We start from the raw sequence: 11,902 nt of genomic DNA on the forward strand, positions 1-11,902 counted from the left end.
AATCCCGCCACTGCCTGTAACCCACTTTGAGTCTCGATGAGAAAGGCAGACTACAAATAAATAACATAAAACGAAGAAGAGTATATTTTTAATACCCTGTTTTTCTCTATCAAGGAACCTCGGGGGGGGGGGGGGCGGCTTCCCTTCACCCCCTCCCCACAACAGGCACCTTGCGAGGTGGTTGAGAAACATGACAGGCCCCCAAGGTCACCCAGCAGGCTTCTTGTGGAGGGGCAGGGAGTTGAACCCGCTTCTCCGGATTAGAGTCCATCACTCTTAACCAGTTGTTAAATTATTTGAATCCCACCACTGGTTATAGCTCTACAGCTGAAATCCAGGACCCCAGCAGATAACTGGGCCAAAAGCCCAACGGGCCCAGCAGCTCCACCTTCAGCCAGAGATGGCCGTCCCAGGTCAGCGGACGGAGTTGGTCAGAGTGAGAAAATGCAACCAGCAACACCCTGATTGATAGATCTGACTTGTCCCACTGCGGGGGGAAGCCAGGAGAAGCAGCGCCTGCAGCAGAGAGAGGCACGATCCCAGCTGGAAACAGACTGGGACACGCAGAGAGACTCTTCAGCCGGCCCAGCTGACAGCAGACCTGAGAAACAGGCGCCAGGCTGGACTTGGAACCGGCTCACAGAAGGCGCTTAGCAGAGTCCTGAGCCAACCGTCAACTCCTCACCTGGAGGACCTCTGTCCCAGCCAGCAGCCGGTTCAGTCACCTGCCGGCGTTCTCAGCCAGGAAGCCCTAAGCCAGAAAGTTTGCAGCCGCAGAAACACAAGAAAGACCAAAGACCCCGCATGGCTTCAGCCCAGGTGCCTACCTTGCACGGGTGCGGGTCAACTCCATACGTCTCCAAGGTCTGGGCTTTCCTTAAGAAGTTTAACTCTGAGACAGCCGGGGTCTGACCACTGAAAGAAAAGGGGGACAAACACAGTCACCATGACGGAAGACAGCCCTGGCCGTCTGCAGTGACCTCTTGATAGTGTGAAGGAGGAGGGACACGGGCCCAGAGCATACAGAACCATGGCCAGTTCCCATCACAGAGAAACCATATCTGTTGGATTTCTGCCTATCCTGCAATACAACAGTACAGATACGGAGCCTGTTTCCAAAACAAATCTGGCAACGAATCCTAGGCAGTCCACAGCTGTTTGGATTCCAGCCCCTTTCCTGGCTGGCTGGCTGGGTTCCTCTTCTCAGGAATTTCCACGGCAGGGCTCACAGTGGACCGAAGAGGCAGGCGAAATGTGACCTCACCTGAGTTCTGTTTTGTGGATCTCTGCAATTTTCTTTTCCAGCTTTTCCGAATGTTTGGGGAAAAACTGGAACTTGGAGCTGTAGCCTTCCGGGTGCTTCCCAGGGTCATAGTCACCAACCTCCGCTGAAGGGAAGAAGACAGGCAGAAAGAGCAGTCAGCACTTCACAGGGTGGTGGTGGGGATATTTATTTATTCTGAACATTCACAGGCTGCCTCTCTTGAGGCCTGTTTGAGGTGCTCCCGGCCCTTCGCCCGTCATGGTCCAGAGAGCCCCACGCTGTCTGCTCAGTTGGGGGGGGGGGTGGCCTTTCCCACTCCTATAATCTAATGCCAGCCATAGATGGCAGCTCAGCCTGCCAGTCAACTTCAGTTTTTCTAATTCTGGTCCCCAAATCAGAAAATTGTACAACTGTCATCTTTAGCTATGAGTCCCTGTGTAGACTGGAGGTGCTTTGCCCAAACGGACAGATGGTAGAATGAAGAAGAGTTTGGATTTATATCCCCCCTTTCTCCCCTGTAAGGAGACTCAAGGGGGCTTACAAACTCCTTTTCCTTCCCCCCTCCCACAACAAACACCCTGTGAGGTAGGTGGGGCAGAGAGCTCCGAAGAACTGTGACTAGCCCAAGGTCACCCAGCTGGCAACTCAAGTGGCAGAGCTGGGAATCAAACCCGGTTCCTCCAGTTTAGAGTACACCTGCTCTTAACCACTCCGCCACTGCTGCTCCTGAAAGGAGGAGTCCAGCACAGCCCAGAGGACGCCCTCCATTCGAGATCCTGCTCAAGATTTATTTATTTATTTATAATTAATTAATTTTATATACCGCCCCTCCCCCGAAGGGCTCTGGGCAGTGAACAACATAATAAAACAACAGTTACATTAAAACCCCTTAAAACAATAAATTAACAAGATGCCCAGGCAACCTTGAGCACAGGAGCCCTGCTTTCTGTCATGACAACACAATGCAGGGTTTGCAGAAGCCCCAACAAGAGCAGGTTTTTCACCTGGCCCAGAGACGCTACCTTGGAGGATATGGCCCGCTAACAGGGCCGCATCGGAGGTCTTGCACAGAAGGCGGCCATGATAGAGGTCCCTTTTGATCTGCAAGAAGACAAGATACCTGAAGAGAGAACCACATCAAGGAGGGGGGTTAGTGCCTCAAAGGACATCCAGACCAGACATGCAGATTCATCAGGGAACAGGAGCTTCCTGTCTTGTCCCTTTTCCACACCCCCTTCACTGGCAGGATTGGGGAGAGGGCCCGGCTTTCCCCATGGGAGGGCTTCCTCTTGGCTAGCCATCAGTTTGAGCTGCACTGCGTACCTGTATGCAGGGTCTGGGACAAAGAATGCCCATCCCCTGGCCAGGAGAGTCCCTGGAGGAGGAGCAGCAAGACCACTCCCCCCAGGAGTCCTTCCCAGAGCAGCATTTAACTGGTTCCACGGGAAGAACTGACCAGTTAGCTCCTCAGAAGCAAAGTATCCATGGAGCTTCCTTTGGGCTCCAGCTTTGGCTCTGCCGGCCGTTCACTCGGAACGTCCATCTGGCTACCGAAAGAACTTGGGATGCTTTTTCTGGAAGCGGAAATCTTGTGACTGCAGCAGGCAGAAGCCACCATTGTCATCAAATCCCCTCCACCCAGCCTCTGTGAAGCAGCAGGCAGAGCCAGGCCTGGCCCCCCCGTGCACCTCTCGTCCCTTTCCCACAACCGGCTACCTCAGAAATTTAAACAGCAGTTTCACACAGCACTATATTTCTGACCAAGATCTAGGAAATGCCAGCTCCCGTGAGCAAGGTCTTGCTGTGCATTAACTTGGAAGCAAGTCCGGGTTGGCAAAGACTCTGCTCTAGCCTCCCACGCCCCCGGGTCCGCAACCTGTGGCTCTCCAGATGTTCATGGACTACCAGTCAGCGCATGGCCATAATTTGGTATCTGTCCCAGAATCCCAAGCAGAGTCTTGCAAGCAGTCCAGTAAAATATGGGCTAGCCCAGGGGTCTGCAACCAATTGGCCATGCTGGCAGGGGCTGATGGGAATTGTAGTCCATGAACATCTGGAGAGCCACAGATTGCAGACCCCTGTTAGAACATATGGGCCGGCAGTGACATCCTCGGGATTCCCTTTGAGAAGCAAGCGAAAAAAACACCATCGGTTCTAGACAAAACGGTGAGTATGCAAAACCGCCAGACTCCCACTGATCATTTCATGGGTCAGCGGTAAGATTTATCACTGGGAGAAAACTTTTATTTTATTTTATTAGAGATTAGTATCATGTTTGTACAATAAAGATAAGATTTACAATTGTCTCACTAAATTTCTTACCAAAAAAATTGCCAGAACTTTACATTCACAAAGTCTAATTGTACATATCTAAAGCGTTTCTTCAATTACATAATATCATCCTTTATAAGAAGAGTAGAAAACCCGTCAAATTTGTGAGACATAAAAAAGTTTTTGTATATATGAAACTATAAGAGGGAAATTAAGCATATATAGGTAGAGGAGAAGAAAAGGAGGAAAGCATGAGCTAGCAAAGAAGATCAGAAAATAATAGAAAAGAAAAGAAAATATCAATCAAGGAGAAAGGAAATGGAAGAGAAGAAAGGAGAAAAAAGAGAAAACTTTTCCATAAAGTGTCAGGCCTGCTTCACGCTAAACCAGTGGAATTCCTCTTTCTAATTTAAGCCATTTTCAAAAGCAGGAAAAGTTGAGAAATGATGCCAAGAATAAACTTATGGACAAGGGGACTAAAATTAGATTTGCCTTCACCTGAGCCCTCGAGGAACATAAACTGCTGGTACACAAGGCATGAGAAAAGCATTGACAGAGCTAAGCCGAGTGGTAGAGATTCCATGCAAAAACATGCCAGCCGAATCTTCTGGTCAGAGATCCAAGGTCTGCTCGGATCCAGACCCTGCCACAGCTCCATCCCTTCCTTCTCATCACCAACATGCAGCCGACTCTCTGCTCCATCTCGTGCTGAATCCAGTTGATCCCAGAGAGGCTGCAGAAACCCTGGACCGGTGCCTGGAGGCAGGGTTGGGGTGGATGCAGATGAATAATTGGAAGCTGAATTCCACAAAGATGATAGGGCGGCTGATCTTTGGGGTTCAGGTTCATTTTCTTCCCCTGCAGGAGTGTTTCTAGTGGCAGTCAGTTGAATTTAGCAAGTAAACAACCATTAAGCCTCCTGAATTAAAGTGGGTTTACACTCCTCAGTGATCAAAGTCAATTTGATGCTAAGGGTACCTTTAATTATATCTCAACTAAATATGTGGCAAGGTAGACTTCCAGAGTTACACCATTCTCAGTCCACTGAATTAGCTGTTCAGCTGAACAGCATTTTCCTGCATTTGATCTTTTCACTAACGTTGAGATGTTCCTGCATGGCTGCACGAGGCCTCAACCCACCACCGGTTCATATGTTAGGATAACTCCCGATGGGAACAGGCAGCCCAGAGCGCCAGTTAAGACAGATCTGCCTCAAACACTTAAATGCTTGCGCTGGGATAGTTAAGTGCTGCACGGCTGTTAATGGACGACTGTCTTTGGAGCCTGTTGTGAAGGAAATCCAACTGCTATTGTTAAACGCTGTTGCCAGGCTTCGGGAACCAAAACCAAACCCTGATCAACAGGAGGAAACCAAAGAAAAGGGCCTCATTCCGCAGCATCCAAAAGGTTTGTCACAGATCGTAGGGCAGCAACGAAGGCTGCCGCTAGCAAAGTAAAAACAGGCTCCTGTGTCAAGTTCTGTAAAACTGAAAAGACGAAAAAACGAAACGTGTTTCTCTCAGACAAAAATGATGGGGCGAATTGATAACATTATTAAGCAGTGAAGAATTTGGCGATTCTTTACCCCTTGGAGCACAGGTGTCAAACTCGTGGCCCTCCAGATGTTATGGACTATAGTTCCCATCATCCCCTGCCAGCATGCTGGCAGGGGATGATGGGAACTGTAGTCCATAACATCTGGAGGGCAGCGAGTTTGACACCTATGCTTGGAGGATGAACCAACTGCATTCAGATAGTTAAAACTGCAGTTGGGGGCGGGGGGGGGGGGGCCTCCAGCAGGGTGGGAACGCTGTTTGGAGGTTCTACAGAAGTCAGCAAGTACTACCCAGTTTGAAGGGCAGAGACCAGTGTTGTATGCCTGCGGGCAAAGCTAGTGGTGCTCCTCTTTAATTATCGGGCAAAACTCCTTTTCATTCTGGAAAGCAGACTTCCAAAATTATGCCTCTCAGAACAGATGCACCTTTCTTTATTACATCAAGCAACTTGCTATCAAAGTCAAGTCATGGATTTCCCCAGAATCACTTTCTATGCTGAAGGCAGGTTGGGTTAATTCAGAGCGTCTACTGAGAGTTTGTGATGTGTATACATACAGCACAGTGAAGCTCCAGTGAGTGGCTACACAACCGACTTACAAAACAGTTTCAGGTCAGGAAAACAGTGCAAGGGAGCAGGCGTGAAAAGCCGCCCACAGTCCTGATCGGAACACAGCCCCGCAAGCCTGATATGGGCATGCTTTTAAACATTGCAGCTCCGCTCTCAGAGTTCCCTGACTTGGCCCTAAACATCCACCTTCCTTTGCAGACTGGTGTGAATCTCATTGATTTGTTTTAACACGTATACCCAATTTCCCACCATCAAATGGCTTAAGGTGGCTTAAAAGTACAGGGATCAACCACACTTATTTATTTAAACGTTATATATACCCAAACCCAAAAGGACAGTAGGCTAGCCAAGGCCGTCTCTGCCACACACGCACGCCTTTTTGGAAGAGTCAGTCCTTCTGGCCAGTGGGTACCCAGGACGTGTTCTTTAAGCCCCCAGGTATCCTTCCTTCAAGTTCCCCACATCTTTCTCTCTTTGAAGATTAAGAGAAGTTGTCCCAGGTACACTTCAAGCAACCTTTGCACAGACTGTGTGACACAGAGAGAGCTGAAGCAAAATCATTCTTTTGTGGTTTTTGAGCGTCAAGTCAGAGTTGTTGCTTGCTTGTTCATCGACGTTTGGTAGCAGAGAAGATAAATCCAGCACAAAAATTATTTTGGCTTCTTTCCCTGGTGGCCAGTGGGACTTCGGGGGTTCCTCAGCTGCTAATCTTCTGAGCAGAAGTTCTGGGATGTTCTCCAACAGCCACTTCTGCATAAACGACTTGGCACGGAGGAGTTCGGATTCTTCTGGACAAGCCCGTGAAGTGGAGGTTGTTTCTCTTCAATAGTTTTTTCCCCAAACCCATGTTTTTCTCAGGTTTACTTCTCCTTAGCAAACCTTAGTTTTCAGGCCTCTCCATTTTGTCAATTTTTTCCCCAGAAGTCGCAAACTGTGACTTGCTTCACCCCACCTGTCCCCCTGAGCTCTGACTATGTTTTGCTCAGGTTGTTCCTCTGTGGCAAGAAAACTGGACATTTGGGGCTGACTGTCATTCTTGGGATTTATCACTTTGTTCCCCATGACGAGGGGTCGGGAACCTTTTCCCCTCAAAGAGCCATTTGGCTCACCCCCCCGCTCACCCCCCCCCCCACCCACTCACTCCCCCACCCACTTGCTTGCTCGCCCCCCCGCCTGCTCACCCCCCGCACCTGCAGGGCAGGTGAGGATGGGGCTGGCGGCACCGCAACCAGCGGGGTGGGCAGGAGGCAAAGCCTGTGGCGCGGGACGGATGCGCCCGCCCTGCTGCCGGCAGGGCGGGCGAGGATGGGGCCAGTGGCTTGGCTCATGGAGCCGCAGAACAGCGGCAGAAGAGCCGCATGCGGCTCGTGAGCCGCGGGTTCCCGACCCCTGCCCATGATCTTCTAATGACCAGATGTGACATCAGGACAGCCTGATGGTGAAGTCAGTTTCACCTGTGAAGGTGAGGAGACATCACTCTTCTCCCAAACTCAGCCTTAATAGCTCCGTGATGGGCAGAAATGCAACAGATGCAGCACTCCTCACCTGGAGGGGAAAGCTGCGCCTGTGGAGCTGTGAATCGCTACCTGGCCCCTCCCCCAGAGCAACGATGCCAGAAGTCAGCAAACAAAACTCCCACAGAGCAAGGAAGCCTGCCATCACGGAATTGTCCTTTTGTGGCCAGCTCAGCGGTGGAGGAGGAAGAGCCATTCCTACCTGGTGATTTCCTCCTTCAGAGCAGCAGGATCTGTGGGGTAGAACTTCACCCGGAAGCACATGGTGAACGGAGGCTGCGCTGCAGGAGAGAACCACAGCATGCCGTCAGCCAGGGAGCAAAGAGACACAAGGAGCTGATCCAGAAGGCAATTCCCAGGAAGATCCAGGTGACAATCACACACCTGGCAGTTTTAGAACCCAACCCCCCCCCCCCCCCCCCCCACACACACACAACTCAAATTGCACTTCGCAAATCAAGACTTTGAAACATGCACAGAAATAGGTGGACAATCATGCGGGCCATTTCACCCCTCCCCCAGATGCTAAGCAGTGTTTTCAAGGGGGTGTTTTGTGTCGGGGTGAGCAACTCCACACACCTGGACATTGGGTGTGCTACATCATTCTATGATAGTCAAGATGTAGAGGTTAATTTGGAGAACTGGGTTCAAATCCCCACCCCTCCACGGGAAGCCTGCTGGGTGATCTTGGGTAAGTCGCAGTTCTCTCAGAACTCTCCCAGCCCACGCACAGGCAGGCAGGCAAAGACAAAACACCTCCCAACATCTCTTGCCTTGGAAACCCTCTGGGATTGCCGTAAGTCGGTTGGGATGGCGCTTTTTCACCATCGCCACCACATCCCTCTAAGTGTCATGACCCTCTTAACGTTTTAGCCGGGGTCCTGCCATATTTCTTTCTACAGAGAGCTTAATGCTGAAGCAGCTGTGAGAATTGTTTTGCTTTCCACTTCTCCCTGCACCAGTCTGCCCCTACCCAGTTCTGCAGCCTAAGGGCAGGAGGGTTTTGGGACTGAGTGTCTTCATCCCAGTCCTCGTCATCTGAGGAATGTGTGTGCATGTGAGTGTGTGAGACTACTCTCCTGCCACAGGCAAGGTCAGGGGGAGGGGACTGTGGTCCTGATGTATGTACACTGGGAGACATAAAGCTTCGCCTGTTCTAATGTACTCAGTTCTGACAATAGAAGTCAACAGCTTTTCTGTGCTCGCAATCAGTAAGTAAGAATTCTGCCTTCAAAGTACTGATTCATTTATTATACAAGTTTTGGAGCTGTAACACTAAGTCTGTGTACGTGTTATCTCTTTGTTTGGGTGTGTCTCTCTCTCTTTCAGAGGTGAAGATACAAGGGGGCCAGGGGGTGCGTGTTGTACTGGGTGCGTGCCTGGGAGACCCCCGCAAAATTCAGGCTTGTGTTTTTTGTATTTTTTAGTGTTTTTTCAGCTATTGGACTGCAGGGGCGCAGTTTTTAGGCTAGCAGCACCAAAATCTCAGGGGATCTTTAGGAGACTCTCCTGATGATACCAACCAGGTTTGGTGAGGTTTGGTTCAGGGGGGCCAAAGTTATGGACTCCCAAAAGGGGTGCCCCAATGGGAGTTAATAGGAGATGGAGGCTACACCTTTGAGGGTCCATAACTTTGGACCCTCTGAACCAAACTTTACCAAACCTGGGTGGTATTATCAAGAGAGTCTCCCAAAGATACACTGAAATTCTGGTGCTGCTAGCCTAAAATCTGCACCCCCTGCAGGCCAAAAACTAAAAAAAACTAAAAAATAAAAAAACACAAACAAACATGGTTTTGCACCGGGCTCCATTTCCCCTAGCTACGCCTCTGCTCTCTTTGTCATACCGTCATACCCTTTTTCATACCTCTGTCTCTCTGTCTATGTTTCTTGTTCTTCCCCATTCTTTGCCTGGCTCTCCATGGAGTCTACAAGTCTCTATAAGTCTGCCCTGTAGAAACCGTGCCCTCTGGCTCCTCTGGTGCATTTGGTGGCCACTCGGTGCCCAGCTTCCCTAACCCTCTCCCTCTGCAAGGTGCCTTCTTTCTTGGTCCTCCTTCACTCCATTCACAGTCCTTCCTTTTCTGCACGTTCATTTGCCACCTTCCATAGTCCTTCCTCCTCCCCTCCCCCGGCCCAGGTGATGGGAGGATAGAAAGGTGGCACTGGGAGGAAAGAGGTGACAGGAGCCTGGATTTGCAGCTGGGGTCTGGTTATCTTCATGGGAAGGAGGGGTGTTGTCCTTGAAACTACTGCCACTTGGCAACAGCTCTGATACCAGTGGAGGAGAGAAAGCCCCCCCTGCCCCCCACAAACAAGGGATGGGAAAGTAAACACAGGATGGACCCAGCCTCCATCTCAATTGGAGATACCCAAATACCTTCACAACCACCACCCCCAAACCCACAGCACGGCTCTGGCTTCAGGTGGACTCCCCCCCCACCCCAAAAGCTTCAGTCCTTCCCGCCCTGTGGATGAGATCCAAGGCTGCCCCATCCCCACTGATGCCGGCTGACTAAATATCAGTAACCTCTGGGGGTTACAAGATGACTAAAATCTTCCATTTCTCCCAGTTCATTTAACTGAAACGTTATTTCAAAATATGGGCAGGGGAATGGGGAAACTTTAACAGCCACCCCCCCTCCCCCAAATGTAAGCTCCAATTGACTGAATGTGTGGGTTCTCCCTGCAAAAGAAAGAAAACCAGCCATGTTGTGGGGGGCCCCACTGTCCTCTCTCCCTCTAAATAAGCTGAGCTGGGAGGGGGGCGGGGATCCCTGATACAGAGAGAGAACAGATACGCCAGCGTTTGGGCACTACTTACATCGCAGCTGCTTCACCACAGACTTTGTGAACTCCAACCAGTGCTGGAAGAAAGAGAGAACAAAGGAAGAACAGAAGGGGGGTGGTTTCCAAAGGGAGGGAGCAGAAGGCTGCTGCCTTGGACAAGGGACCTCTCTGGCCCACCTCACAAGGACTGCCTGGAAGCAACCCCGGCAGGCGCCTGCAATGAATCATCCCAAGTGGCAGCCCCTTAACTCCTCTGGGAGCAGAACCCAGTGAGCACCTGCCCCCCCCCCCCCCCGGGCCCCCTCACCCTCCCAGCTGACAGGCTCCTGATTGATGCCCTCTGGATCCAGTGCCAATCACCCTCAGTGCCAATCAGTGGACGGGGGACGGGACAGGCAGCACCATCACCAATGGTTCCCCGTGGCTGCAGTCCTTCCACGAGGGGGGTGACTTCCTGGCCTCATTGGCCAGCTGGAAACCTCCCCTCCCCTCTCTTGCTCCCAAGCCCCCCCACCCACAAAAGCACCCCTGGGTGGGTCCCCTCCACAGCCACCCGCCCGTCCCCGTCCCCCAGGTTCAGAGCAAGCAAGAACCTCTCCCCTCCTGCTGCTCCTGTGAGCAAAATGCAGCTCCCCCCAGGTGCCTTCTACTTTCAGGAGCCAGTTCACTGTGGACCAGCTCCGGCCTCTTTGGGCTCCAGAACGGCAGGCTGGACCCAGGCTCCTGGCAACGGCCCGCCCGGCAACTCACCCTCTGCTTGTCCGGGTCGACAAAGCGGATCCCAAAGTAGTCTTTCTCCAGGAGGTTTAAATGGTGGCAAAGAAGGTCGAAGAGATACTGGCCTTTGGCATCTCTCTGCAAAACAAGGAAACATCATTGGCCTGGGCAAGAGGCCAGGAAGTCGCCCCCCTCGTGGAAGGACTGCAGCCACGAGGAGCCATTGGTGAAGGTGCTGCCTGCCCCCCACCCCGTCCACTGATGCACCCACTGCCCTTTGCACCCAAAGCAACCTCTGGGCCAAGGAAGGGCTCGCCTGCTCCGAACGCACAGCCCACCCCGCACTGGCTTCTTCCAGAGCCCCGGTCCTAAGGCCTGAGTTCCAGGGGCCAGCAGCAAACTGGCCTGCGTGGGATGAGAGCAGCGAGTGGCCCATTTAGTGAGAGAAAAGGGGGCCTTCCAGCCGTAGAAGATCTCCCCCAGAAATGAGCCTGGCTGGGCAGAGGAGACAGCCGCTCGACTCCCCTGAGCCCAGAGTGCGGACGGACGGACGGACGGACGCACACACACACCCTGCCGCCCCAACCCCCTGGCTGTCCTGGGCAGAGGCAAGCTGGTCTGCTGCCACGGCACACGGGCCAAGCCATGCTAGGCTGCACCAGGACCCCAGAGGGGGCGTCCGCGTCAAGCACCACTGAATCCTGCTGCAGGACGCATTCAGCTGTCCCAGGCAAGCCCCCGGAAGGTCCCCTGGCCGCCCACCTGCCCAGGAAGAGGCCGGGTCCTGGCTTGCCATCAGAACCAGCAGGATGAGCTCCGCCTCAGTTTTCCCTGCTGCTCAGACAGGGCTGGTGCCAACCTCCTCTGCTGGCCTGCCCCGTGCAGCAAGGGACGGCAAACCAAGGCGGCTCCTTTTCTGTTGGCATTCAGGTGCTGTCCAAAATCTGGACAGGCTGGTGGTGCTCATAAACACACAGCCAGCCAGCCTGTGCCACACACCCAGCAGGGAAGAGGCACCCGACCCACACCTGGGCAAAGGTTTTGGGCGAGACCGCAGAGCAAGTTATCGGGAAGAAAATGCCCAGCCATGCCCAGCTGCCGGCCGCAGTCTTCTCCTGCCCTGCCCTAGAGGAGCTCCGGGTGGCGGTTGTGGCGGTCTCCTCCTTACAACCAGTCTGTGAGGAAGGTTCTGCTGGGTGGGAGGCCCCAGGTCACCCCGGTCT

General features: G+C 52.4%; 1 protein-coding gene across 1 annotated transcript in view; it reads right to left on the reverse strand.

The window, feature by feature from the left end:
- Positions 1–10,817, reverse strand: part of FRMD5 (FERM domain containing 5) — a 41,043-nt gene extending 30,226 nt beyond the window's left edge. Inside the window, exons 1-6 of the mRNA XM_048482099.1 lie at positions 10,713–10,817; positions 9,997–10,039; positions 7,376–7,454; positions 2,287–2,384; positions 1,265–1,388; positions 828–915 (exon numbers count right to left, since the gene is read on the reverse strand). Coding sequence (XP_048338056.1) covers positions 828–915; positions 1,265–1,388; positions 2,287–2,384; positions 7,376–7,437 — 372 coding nt within the window. The 5' untranslated portion in view covers positions 7,438–7,454; positions 9,997–10,039; positions 10,713–10,817. The remainder of the gene's footprint in view (positions 1–827; positions 916–1,264; positions 1,389–2,286; positions 2,385–7,375; positions 7,455–9,996; positions 10,040–10,712) is intronic.
- Between the last annotated feature and the right edge of the window lie 1,085 nt (positions 10,818–11,902).

This window comes from Sphaerodactylus townsendi, linkage group LG17, assembly GCF_021028975.2.
Source record: "Sphaerodactylus townsendi isolate TG3544 linkage group LG17, MPM_Stown_v2.3, whole genome shotgun sequence".
Classification (NCBI taxonomy): Eukaryota; Metazoa; Chordata; class Lepidosauria; order Squamata; family Sphaerodactylidae; genus Sphaerodactylus; species Sphaerodactylus townsendi.